Source organism: Sceloporus undulatus, chromosome 6 (assembly GCF_019175285.1).
Source record: "Sceloporus undulatus isolate JIND9_A2432 ecotype Alabama chromosome 6, SceUnd_v1.1, whole genome shotgun sequence".
NCBI lineage: Eukaryota > Metazoa > Chordata > Lepidosauria > Squamata > Phrynosomatidae > Sceloporus > Sceloporus undulatus.
The window spans coordinates 8,987,834-9,000,831 of NC_056527.1; the positions used below are offsets into that span (position 1 = coordinate 8,987,834).

Here is a 12,998-nt window from a genome sequence, read left to right on the forward strand (position 1 = left end):
GCAGTACAGGCATTTAACCACTGCGCCAGGGACGTAGCCAGGGTTTTGGGAGGGGGGGGGGGGGGTCCAGACTAAGTGCTACCATTATAATGGGGCTTGGGCGCAGCGGTGCAGCAGCACGCACCATTCATTTTTCTAATGGAAGGGGGGGTCTGGACCCCAAGAACCCCTCCCTTGGCTACATCCCTGACTGCGCCACCAGGTGCATTCTCTGAAGATGCCAGCCACAGATGCTGGCGAAACATCAGGAAGAAACTCTTCTAGAACATGGTCACATAGCCCGAAAATCCCACAAAAAACTATGGATGCCGGCCATGAAAGCCTTCAACGTAACTTGCTGAACTTCTCAACTTCATACTCTTCTCAACTTCATACTCTTCTCTTCTCACCTTCATACTCTAATCAAGTTCCATGATTTGGTTACCAAGCCAGGAAGCCAAGATTAGTAGAAACTCACTTTCAATACAAAGGTTTTTGTTCTTGACAAACAAAAGTCTCACCTTCTGGGCCACTAACTTCTGGTAAGTGAGTGAATTTCTCATTGCAGTAGTTCCCCTCACAGCAGCAGAAGAACACTTGTGGACTCTCTTCTGTGGCCACACATTCCTGCCTGTGTATTGAGACAACACAAAAGAAAAGAGGATTAAAGTCAGTCAATTTCTGAATTGCCCTTAGAAGAGAGGAAACTTCAGTGTGCAAGTGAATTGTCTTTTCCTATTTACTGCCAGCTTCTGTTGTATCTTGCTGATCCACAGCACCTTTTGTTACAAGAGATTTTAGAGACATAAAATTCCCTCTGTGAGATTTCAAGAGCCCTTAAAGTGCACAGAAAGTTTGCAGAAGGGCAGGTTATAGCTATTAGAGATATAACACTAATATACCAGCAAGTATAGTTCTAATACTCTCAGACATCAAGAACACATGCCCACACATTAGCTTTATCATTTTTTTTAAAGGAAGGAAAGCAAAGCGACAAGAACTTTTTCAACACCACATAAAAAAATGTTGTAAAAATGTATCATGAGCTACAAAGCCATGGTAAAACTAACTGAAATGTGAGTTGCCCCACATTTTCTCTCATGCAGGTATGGGGATGGCAGAAATGAAAATGATTAACTGTGGACTCATACCCCTTCTTCCATAGTGCCATTTGGCCAATTTCTGTAGTTAAGTTTTCTTGAAGGCACTTTGGAAGCTTGCATGATGTATTTTGTCCTGTTTTAGTTGGGCCAGTAAAGGTATTGCTGTTTTGTGGATTTGGAATTTTGTTTTAACTAGCAACATGTTGGAATTTGCTGAATGGTTACTCCTAATATGTTTCCTGGATTTCAATATAGTATCAAATTTAGGTGCAAAAGAGGGACAAAGGACTGGGACTTACTGTGAGGTTTCTACCTCCAACAAAGGTGAAACTCTTCCATTTTGATTGTAATTGGCACATTTTACCTATTCAGCACCTCAATGTTTTTTCCAGATATAACAGTATGGAAGCTCCTTCAGAAATACAATGTTCTTGTATTGTATTGAAAATTTGTTAAAAACCACTTTCCCCCACAAATATGGGGTGATGAGGCCTTAGTGCCGAATCTAGGGTCCACACAACACATAGTTCTTTGTGCCCCAGATTCAGGGTTTTCTACCTTATTGTGAGGTTTTTTTTTACAATCCAGAGTTTTTCCTAGAGTTTTCTACCACTACCCCCACCATCGCCACTGCTGCCATCTTCAAACTTTTTCAAATGCCCCCTCCTCCTGGCAGTGCCACTGCCACTGGCTGAGCTGCTTTTGTGAGGATGAGGCACACAGATGATATGCTGGGCACCACACAGCCTCAGAGTGATGGGCATACCAGCACTATCCATCCATCCATCCATCCATCTATCTATCTATCTATTATATTTATTTGTATCCCACTCTTTTCCCAGGACTGGGACTCAAAGCGGCTTCACAGCATTAAAAACAGTACGATTGAAAACATTTTAAAAAGTACATTAAAAAGGAATTAAATTGTATGATATTAAAACAGATAGTTATTAAAAGAATCAAACATATTTTAAAAGATAAAACTATATATAGAGAAAAAAACTGTATCAAATTTTTAAAATGGTCCAACATCTCAGCCTGTCCTCATAGCAATTACTTAAACGCCTGTGTGAACAGGTAGGTCTTCACCTGCCGACGGAAGGCCATCAAAGAGGGAGCCATTCTGATCTCCCTGGGCAAGGAGTTCCAGAGCCTAGGGGCAGCCACCAAGAAGGCTCTCCCTCACGTCTGTGATGGTGTTGGGATGGAGAGAAGGGCTTCTCCAGAGGATCTCAGGTTCATACCAGGAGAAACGGTCTGCCAAATAGTGTGGACCTGAGCTATGTAGGGCTTTATAGGTAATAACCCGCACCTTGAATTGTGCCCGGAAACAAACTGGCAGCCAATGAAGCTGTTCCAACTTGGGTGTTGTATGGTCTCTGTAAATCTGCCCCTGTTAACAGCCTGGCAGCAGCTCTTTGAACCAGCTGAATTTTCCGAACACTTTTCAAAGGCAGCCCCATGTAGAGCCCATTACAGGAGTCCAAACGGGATGTAACCAAGGCATGTACCACCGTGGCCAGCACTACCAAGGGAAGAGGAGGAAACTATTCAGGGCAGGAACTGGCCCCAAGGTTTGAGGGTGGCAGTGGGGCAGTGACAGACCCAGGAAACTCCACATTCAGTTGGGTAATCTAGAGAATTTACCTAACCTCCCCATGGAGAAAAAAAAAAGGGGGCTGTGGGGGTTTGAGGCCCGTTACAGACGGGCACTTTAGTACGTGCTCCGCGCGTGCTAGGGTTAAAAAGGGGCGTCCTTTCCGGATGTGTCCAAGCCTAGGACGCGCGGAGCGCACACAAAATGGCGGCGGCCATTCCACACGGCCGCCGCCATGAGGACGTCACGACCGCGCTGCCTCTATACGGGGCAGCGCGGAAGTGACGTCCTCACTCCGCGACAGGGCGCCTAGTGCGCCCTTAGCGTGGAGCAGGAAGGAGCTCCATTTCGGAGCTCCTTCCTGGTTTGGTCCGCTGGGCGCAGCCTTCACACGGCTGCACCCAGCGGACCAAAGGAAAAAGGGGCCAAGCGGCCCCTTTCTCCTCCTCCTCGCCGCCGTGGGGTGTCCTTGGGGCTTGAAGCCCCAGGGACACCCCTTTTCAGGCTGCGGGGAAGCGGCATTTTGCCGCTTCCCCGCAGTCTGAAAAACGGCGGATCGGGGCCTCAGCGGCTGCCGTTCTGGGAAAAGGGGCGGGTACAGCCCGTCCCAAATGGGCGGTCTGTAACCCGCCTAAGAGTCTATTCAGACTTCTGCCCCTAGTGTAGACTAGCCCTAAGGAAGGGGTTGATTGCCACCACAGGACAGTGAAAGCTTGGTTCTCAAGGAAGTTACTTTTAATTGCTAATGAAGTTGAAATGTGATTACCTGGATTTTACTGCTTTTTGTTTCCTAGTCCGCATGTGGGCAAAAAAAAGAGATGTGACCTCTAACTGCTTTGATATTCTTCTACACCATCTTAACTGACAACACAAGTAACACAGAATCATAGAGTTGGAAGAGACCACAAGGGCCATCCAGTCCAAGCCCCCTGCCATGCAGGAATACAGAATCAAAGCACCCCCAACAGATGGCCATCCGGCCTCTCTTTAAAACCTCCAAAGAGGAGCATGTTCTACTGTCAAACAGCTCTTACTGTAAGAAAGTTCTTCCTAAAGTTGAGGTGGAATCTCTTTCCCAGCAGACAGGGTCCTAACCTCCTGTATTCTGGGTTTAGCTCCTCCTATTCGCTCCTGTAGGCAGGGACAATAAACAAAAGACTGGCCCCTATATATGGAGGAGCTAGCCCCCCTGGGCCTCAGTCAATAACAAGCCAAGAGACTAGTAAGGTAAATCAAGGAACTGAACTTTAGTAACATCAGCTAAGGGTTAACTAGAACACCTTAGAAAAAATAGTCCAAGAACAAACAAGAACTCAGAAAATCAATCCAGCAACAAGAAAAACAAGGCAGGTCCACCAACAGGCAGGCAAGGTCGGAGGCTTCAGGCAGCACCCGGGTGGGCAGGATGCTAGGACCCTCGTCTGCTGGAAATGAACGTATCACGGGTAAGTACCAACGTTCGTTTCCCAGCAGACAGGGTCCTAACCTCCTGTATTCTGGGATTTACAAAAGCCCTCTCGAACTGGGAGGGAAGTGCTGCTAGGAGACTGTGGCCCCCGACACAATCTGTTGGAGGACCCTCCTTACAAATGACGCCTCAGCGGACTGAGACACATCCAGTTTGTAATGTCTTATGAAGGTCGAAGGCAACTTCTATGTGGCCGCCCTGCAAATGTTTGACAGGGAGGCGCTAGTGGCCAGGGCCGCAGAGGTCGATGCACTCCTGGTTGAGTGCGCGATCACCCTCTCGGGTGGAGTGAGATCAAGAGTTCAGTAGCTCTCTTGAATACAAGACCTGATCCACCTACTCAGAGTTGAGGCAGATACCTTGCATGCCAAAGAGCCCGGGAGAAAGGAAATGCTAGGACCCTTTTCTGCTGGAAATGAACATATCACGGGTAAGTACCAACGTTCGTTTTTCCTGTACCTTGAATCCATTGTTCTCTGTCCTATTCTCTGGAGCAGCAGAAAACAAGCATCCTAAATCCTCAATGTGACACCCCTTTCAGCAGAGCTGTCTTATCTCCTCTTAACTTTCTGAATCTACCCAGCTACCTAAGTCTCTCCTCATAAGACATGATTTCTAGACCCTTTACAATTTGGGTGCCCTCCTCTGGACACGCTCCAGCTTAACATCCTTTTTGAATTGTGGTGCCCAGAACTTGACACGGTATTCCAGGTGCGGCCCAAAACAGAATAGAGTGGCACTATTACTTTATCTAGATATTATACCTCTATTGATGCAACTTAGATTCAACATCTATTGATGCAACACCTTAAGACAAATTGTAGGTCTGTGACTCTAACATCATTATTTTTTCTTTTCCTGTATGATTTTTAACACCTTTGCCTAATGAAGACCAATGTGATTCTAGACTGCACCAATAGAAAGTATTCAATTTATAAATCCAATATACCCCCCCTTTTTTTTTGTAATTTGTTGTACCGTTCTCTGTTCTTAGCACCAGAATTTGCCATTCACCTTTTACCATATTTGAAATCATGGAAATGTTTGGCTAAAGATGCCTGAATTTTGTTTGTTGTTATAAAACATTTGTATTCAAAAATGTGAGTCCTCACTTTCCTTGTTATCTTTCCTATGTATTTAGAAATTGATGACAAGCAAGTTTCAGGTCTTGGTGTCAACCCTCATTAAATCATGCTAGTATGTAGGAAATCTTTTTTTTTCCTGGTTCAAATTATTGCATTGCAAATAACACACCTGGATGGTACTCCCAACACCATGTGTCTGCTGCTGCAGGCACAGACAACAGTATTCCTCTGGTTTGCTCTATTTGTTTGTCTGTCTGTCCTGCTCTCATTATTTCTTCCATTACCTTAAACTTCCAGTTTAGGTTCTATTATTCATATGGCTGTGGTATGTGCAACAACAGCGTATTTGAAAGAGTGACAACTGTGCACACTACGTCCCTTTGTGCCATTTTGTAGCTCATGTCTTCTCAGGGAAAGAATATATTCCATTTATTGCCTTTTCCCCATCCTCATAAGTATTAAGGTATAGATCCCTCGTGCAAAGAATCAGCACGGATATGATTATTTTTTTAAAAAGAAATCTACTGTTTTTACATTTATCAGTTCAGTCAAGCTGTCTTACAGATTTAAGCAATATTTCCCTATGTCTTTGCTTGAGTCATAAAGAATATAAAACCAAGACTTAAACGAGTGTTTGTTATTCTACAAGAAGAAAATGTATGTTTTGTTAAGTCTCCTGGTCTAGGTGTTATGGGGGTGAAGGACTGTAAATCACTGCACATTTGTTATTTCACTAAGACTCCAGTGTAAAGGTTTTACATATAGACAAATATTTTTCCCCTCCCTCTGCAGTAATTCTATGATCTCACACATGGAAAAGACATGCTGTATAACTTTTCTGGGGACTATCCTACAAATGAAATCAAACATGAATCTAGGGCCCCTTGTTCTATGAAGGAACTCTTCACAATCACTTCCAAAATAATGTTCTGCTGCACACAAGGAGCACAATTTGGATGTCAGCTTAGATCTCACTGTTAAATAGCCATCTTGAATTCCATTTTGGGAGACAGACGGGATATAAATCCAGTGAATAAATAAACAAATAAAACAAAATTATAACTATGTTGGTTCCATAACAAACATTTCAAATCCTAAAATCAGTGTTTTACAGACTCATGTGAGGAGCACTGGTGGCGCAGTGGTTAAATGCTAGTACTGCAGCCACAATGTTGTGAGTTTGCTCCCAGGGCTCCAAGATCGTCTCAGCCATCCATCCTTTCCTAGGTCGATAAAATGAGTACTCAGCTGGTTGGCAATTGGCTTACAGATTGTAAATGATTAGAGAGTGCTGAGTTCACTATTAAGCCGTACAGAAATATAAATGCTATTGCTATTGCACCCCATAAGAAACTGAACAGGATATTAAATCAGATATACCTAAAACTGCTTTAAATGAGGGGTGAGAAGGATTCAGGTGTTCCGGATCTACAGTACTGTGTTTTCACCAAAGCATAAGATCCTCAGACTACAACTCACATTCCCTCCTTTGGCTCCACAGGTTTCTTTATCATGGCAGCATAACTGAAGCTAATGGGGAGTCATTTTTTGTTAAATTATTGAATATCAGCAACTCTTAGTGGTCTACTGGCATCCACAAAGACAATGTTATTTTGGACTAAGAGAATTATAGCATTGGATATTGGCCAACGCTCTGGCTGAAATCATGCAACTAGCTTCACAGCCCACCTACCTACAGAGCTCAAAATCTGGTCCAAGGATGTCCTAGGTCAAGCTGTATGTTAGGATGCTACACAAACACTTTCCACATGTTCAGGAGTATTTCGGAAGTCTACAAACTAATCTGTTTATAGAAGCAAAATTATTTTATGGTATTCCTCTACCAGAAAACCACAACTTATCACAGATGTTTCTTTCCGTGGCCAGGCAATAAGGTGAGCCAACATAGAAGAAAAGATCATTCATGATAGCAATTTGTTTGAATGATGCTATGAAGTGATGAGATCCAGCCTGTCATGCAGAAAGCTTTGAGCTTATTGTATAAGCTACCACCAGTGAAACATTCACACAGATAACTGCTGACAACCCTAAGCCAACAGTACAATCAGAAAGGCAGAACAAAAACAAATGTAGATATAAGTGTTGGGCAATTACCTCAAGCCATCTAGTCACTGAGGAGAGAAGCAATTAAATGTATACCACTGTTTATGCCACTTCCATCCTTTTTTTTGTTTTGCTTCTTTGTTATGCTTAATTTGTTCCTTTCAGTTACTTCTAGAGAGGATCCAACCAGTGACATTATATATTTAGAAAGAGTGCTTTGAGGCAGAGGAAGGGAAGAGGAGAAAGAAGGCAAGATAGATGGAACTATGTACAAGAATAATTATTATTTTGCTCTTTGTTGATGAATGATTAAAAACATTAATAAACTTGTTAACAAGAAGAACAGAAAGGAGAGCTGCTGCTGAAACAGCTGTACTTTTGCTTATCAATTGTTACAGTCACCTCAAGAGCACCTGCTTGCAAGAGCACTCTCACCGCAAGCAGGCAAGCAGAACACACAACTCACATCTCAGCCTTGTGTTCCGGCATTAATGAGAATGATCAGTGCTTCTGGGGATCTATCATGCCTCTTGATTAACTGGTCAAAATCTAAATTGATATCAGTGGGAGACATTATATCACAGAGAGTACTTAGAATTCTGGTCATGCCTAATTGTTATTCCTTATTTAGGAATGCCAATTCCCAAAGATATTTCTCATATGATCGTGTTAAATTTGAATAAATTGATTCCTAAGATAATAGCCCCGTGCAGACCAACCATTAAGGCCAGCCTGGGGGTGGAGTCGGGGCATAGTGTCTACACGACACACACCCCAGCTGCGTCCCTAGGGAGTTTATGACGCCGTGCACCGCACCACATGACGTATAGTGTCATGGCACTCCTCTGGTGCTGCGTCTGCATGATGCAGTGCCAAAGGAGCACCTTCAAACTGTGCAGCAGTGGCTATCACGCCCTTTCCGGGGCGCAAAAAGGAGCCTCCTTTTGAGCTCCTTTTTGTGCCCTGGAAAGGCAGGAGAGGGGCTGCAGCATACGGTTGCCTTGGCCCTGATCCAGAGCACCTGAAGGCAGCTGCAGGTCACCCCTTAGGGGCAGTCTGCACAGCCCAAATGTTGACTATAAATAGGTGAACAACTTTAGATTTGACTCTTTGAATCATCATCATCCTCATTTCTTTCCCACCTCTCCTAAAGGCTTAAGGCGGGGAGACTGGAGGTGCAGAATGCACTATACATTCTCGGTGAATATTACACTTCCAGAGTTTATGTTTTACAAGGCCTTTCTTCCCATTTGCCCTTCAAATCTTTTTCAAAAAAATGATTCAGAAATTCACAACAACAGATGTCCTGGTGGAGTATGCAGCTTCATATAATGAAGGTGCATTTGGTTTTTAGATGTGAAGTCGAATGCTTTCATGGCTGCATCCATAGTTTTTTGTGGGTTTTTCGGGCTATGTGGCCATGTTCTATAAGAGTTTCTTCCTGACGATGCCAGCCACTGATGCTGGCAAAACGTCAGGAAGAAACTTTTCTAGATCATGGCCACATAGCCCAAAAAAACACCACAAAAAACTATGGTTTTTAGACCTTGGTCTGAATCACTGGCCTACTTGATGTATGCTAGTCAATGGAATTCTTCATCCAGACAGAATCCTCCAATTTGAACTGTGATCTTGTTGGATGCCTCTTTCAACAAGATGGGTATTGAGGCTATCAGGAAAGGCTTCACTCTCCCACTCCTCAAATTTAACAGCAGAGACCATTTGGTATGCATGTCACAACTGTGCTTTGATCCTTCTTTCCAAATTAAATTAGATAATCCTGGGCAATTCTTACTCTGAATCAACTGACTGGTTCTGATGATGAATTTCTCCCATCTTTCAGGTTTGAGGGCTAAATGGGATCTATCAACTCTTGTGGAGTACAGTAGTAGTGTTGTTATCTAGATAGGGCCTTGCAGACTTGAGCGCCTCAACGTCTCCTCTATTTTTGGAAATGTTAAGTGAATCTGAACAAAAAATGAAATTAGCTAGATCCATTTTGCATAACCAGTGGACTGTGGCTTTGGCCTCCATTACTGAAATATATGGATTTTAAACTCCAACTTATAAAGTTAAAACTCTTTGAATATTGGACTCCACAATGTTTATTCAGTAAAAGTTTGCATGCCCGTGTATAACGCGGATGCACTGTACTTTTATGGGCTCTTAAACTGTTTCCCTGCATCTTGGAAATTAATTTATGGCCAGTTGAAATGGATTCTCTGTGCCGTTTCACAGGCAAAGAGATTTATACTCGGCCACTGGAGAAACAAATGGCCACGATTCAATGAATTAAGGACCTTATGATCTTTCCAACATTTGAATATTGGGAATATAGACACATAGACATTTCACTAGGTATTTGTCTTTTCTAGAAGTTTATGCATTAAAGACTTTTCATTGCAATACTTTCAACTTACTTGTCGGTTTATTCTTTTTAAACAAATGTTTTATTTCTTCTTTCTCTTAATAAGACTTGAAGATGAAGACAATTTTTAATATAGTTTCACTGGATGATTCAAAAATAATGGTGCAAAAATAAAGCTGTTCTTATTCAGTTTTGCACCATTCACTTTCAATCACCCAGTACTTTTAATGCCCAATTTGCCTTGAGGCCCAATGAAAGGATGGACTTTTATCTTGATAAATTAGAGAGACGATAGATAGATAGATAGATAGATAGATAGGACAAACAAAAAGAAAAAATACCAACTATATCCTATCTCTTTTTCTTCTGGTGATATCAAAAATCTCATTCAACCAGCAACACAGTGCAACACAACGGCTCTACATTTCATCTTCATCTTCATTCATATTCATAAAGTCACTGATTACTTGAATTCATGAATGAACCATTGCTGGTAACCTGATTATTGTCACCAGTCCACTTGAAACACAATAATTTGTTTTCATAATTTTGTATCATGAAATGATGTACCTGATGGTTTTTGAAGTAGGAATTAATTTTGGTCTACATTTAGTTCTTACTTTTGTGGTTTTTAATTTTTAATTTTGCTGATAGAGGAAGTAAAATCTCTTCAAGATTTTTAAAGGAGAAATGGTTTACATAAGTCTTCCTCCTCCAAAATCTTTTCAAATGTGTTGGACTGAAACTGCCATTATCCTAGGCAGCATGGAAAATGATGGGAAGCAGGGCCTAATGCATCTGAAGGGCATCCAGCTAGGGACAGTTGGTTTGCATGATGAGAGTCAAGTGGTGAGTAATCAAGGGACAAAATAAAAGTAATGCGTTTTAACCAGTGCATTGAGAAAATAAAATGGAAATAGCAGCACTAAAAGCAGATCCTTTCCCTCCCAGAATTGCAGTGCATTTAATTCCTTAGTAAACAGCTTTAAATGACTAAGTTTCCCTCTTCTGCAGCAAATGGCTCCCAGAAGAACATGCTGCTTTCCACATTAATAGTACCGGACATTTTTCAGAGCATGCCAAAAATTACTGAGAACTTTATCGTAGGAAAACAAAAGCATTCGGCACTCTTTTCAGTTCTGGATTCTTCAGCTACTAGAAAAACAGGCATTTAATGTTTACTCTGATATAGAAATAACAAGTTCATGAAGCTGAGGTCACGCCATGAGACAGACTGGAAACTTTTTTCCCTTCCTTCTCCCTCAAGGTATTTTGTGAAATTTTCATGAGTTTTTCAGAATGGGATGCATTGATGAATCAGACAAGTGCAAGCACAAAGGCTTTCATGGCCAGAATCCATGGTTTTTGTGGGGTCTTTGGGCTATGTGGCCATGCTCTGGAAGAGAACATCAGGAATAAACTCTTCCGGAACACAGCCACATAGCCCAAAGACCCCACAAACAAACTATTTATTCACAGTGGCTCCCTAGTTATACAGTGTAAGCTTTTTGAAAACTTAAGATTTAAAATTTTAAAACAACAGAAAATGGAAATCTATTTGGAGGATGTTGGGAAGCCAGCAAACAAGAACTGACCTCATGAAGGGGAGGAGTTAGGATGCTTTCTAACACGGGATTCATTTTAGAGGAGGGTATGCCTGTCAATGAGCCCGTGTGGTGTAGTGGTTTGAGCACTGGACTAGGAACGCTTTCACATGGGACGCAAGCGTCATTAAAATGGGAAGATTATCACACCCCGCGTACTTCTCTCATTCATGTCCCGTGCATAAACTGTAATGGATGCATCATTGGGCAATAACAGATAACTGGGAGTCTCTATTATTACCCAATAACATGTCCATTACAGTAATTTCTGGGGGGGTGGGATTTCTGCCTTCCAGGAGCAGTACTTCCAGGGAGAAACCTAAAGCACACTCTCTCAGCCTCAGGCTAGCAATAGCAATCCCCCTCTGATGAAACTGTCCAAGAAAACTCCATGATATTTTCACCTTAGGGTTGCCATAAGATGAAAATGATTTGAAGGCACCACATACGCAAGTCACGTTCTCATAGCCTCAGAGGATGGCCGATGGATATCCCCCTCTGTTGAAGCTTGCCCTATGATAGATTCGCCTTAGGGTCACTAGGAACAGTTGCTCAGAAGGGTGCTCTATGCCCATAAGTTGGAAACGACTTGGAGGCACACAACAACAACAACAACAACAACAACAACGATAATAAAGCACAGAACGCACAGCACAATAACAAGAACAAAAAGAGCCAGTGGTTTCAGCATGCGATTCTGGAGATCAGGGCTTGAATCCCAGCTCGACCATAAAACCCACTGGGAGACCTTAGGCAAGTCACACTCTCTCTTCCCTAGAGGAAGGAAATGGTGTGGACTGAGACAACTGGAACAGACAAGCCCTTCCACTAGTTTGGAGATTATCTTTTTTATAGCTCCAGGTATGTATTTGTAAAGGAGCTTTCTTAAGAACTGAGAAAAAGTAGCATGCTTTAAAGCAAGAAGGAACTATGTGAATGAGAGAGAGAGAGAGAGAGAGAACCAGTAATAGCTGCTTTTTAAAAAAGGGAGGGCTTAATCAGGAGAACAAAATGATGGATTAACTAAAGAAGAAAAGCAACATCAGAAGCAGAACAAGGAAAGAAGAAAAGAAAGACTGGAAAGAGAAATACTATGAATAATACAACTAGAAGAAGAGGTGGGTAACAAGAAATGGGTAACAATTTTATATGTGAAATGTTTGACAAACTATCAAAAGAAATTAGTGAAAACAGAAGAGAAAGTTAAAAGTATGACCAGACACCAGGATAAGAAGTGATAAAGTGGAAGTAGTCTGAATATTTCTAAGCAGGAATACCATTTAAAAGCATGATCATCACTTTAGGATGACTATTTTATTTAGTTTGTTTATTTTATTTATATCTCACCTTTCACCCAATATGCAAGATTGCTGTTGAACATTTTTAAAGCTGATTTACATCCACTTTCCATTATCATCATCATCATCATCATCATCATCATCATTATTATTAGGTATTGTTGGCAGCCTATGAATCCCTGGATTAGTCCAAGGGTCAGAACATTAGCCCCTGACCACTGCAGTTGCCCACTAACGGGGTAAACTAAAACAAGATCGTAAAGGATAAGAGAGAATGACAAGGATGCCATTTTGCAGCAATCTATAAATTTAAATAAAGAAATCGCATGAATGCTGAAATTAGAGAAATAATGGGGGGAGAGGAATTTTTATACTGACACAAAGATGTCAGTATAAACACTGCTGTACATGACTGGGGGCTGATGAAGCATG

At 42.0% G+C, this 12,998-nt stretch overlaps 1 protein-coding gene across 2 annotated transcripts in view; it reads right to left on the reverse strand.

Annotated features, from left to right (window-relative positions):
* ACVR2B (activin A receptor type 2B) overlaps nucleotides 1-12,998 on the reverse strand; it is a 170,475-nt gene that overhangs the window by 43,243 nt on the left and 114,234 nt on the right. For both annotated transcript variants that reach the window (XM_042474471.1, XM_042474473.1), the window contains exon 3: nucleotides 501-610. In XM_042474471.1, coding sequence (XP_042330405.1) covers nucleotides 501-610 — 110 coding nt within the window. The remainder of the gene's footprint in view (nucleotides 1-500; nucleotides 611-12,998) is intronic.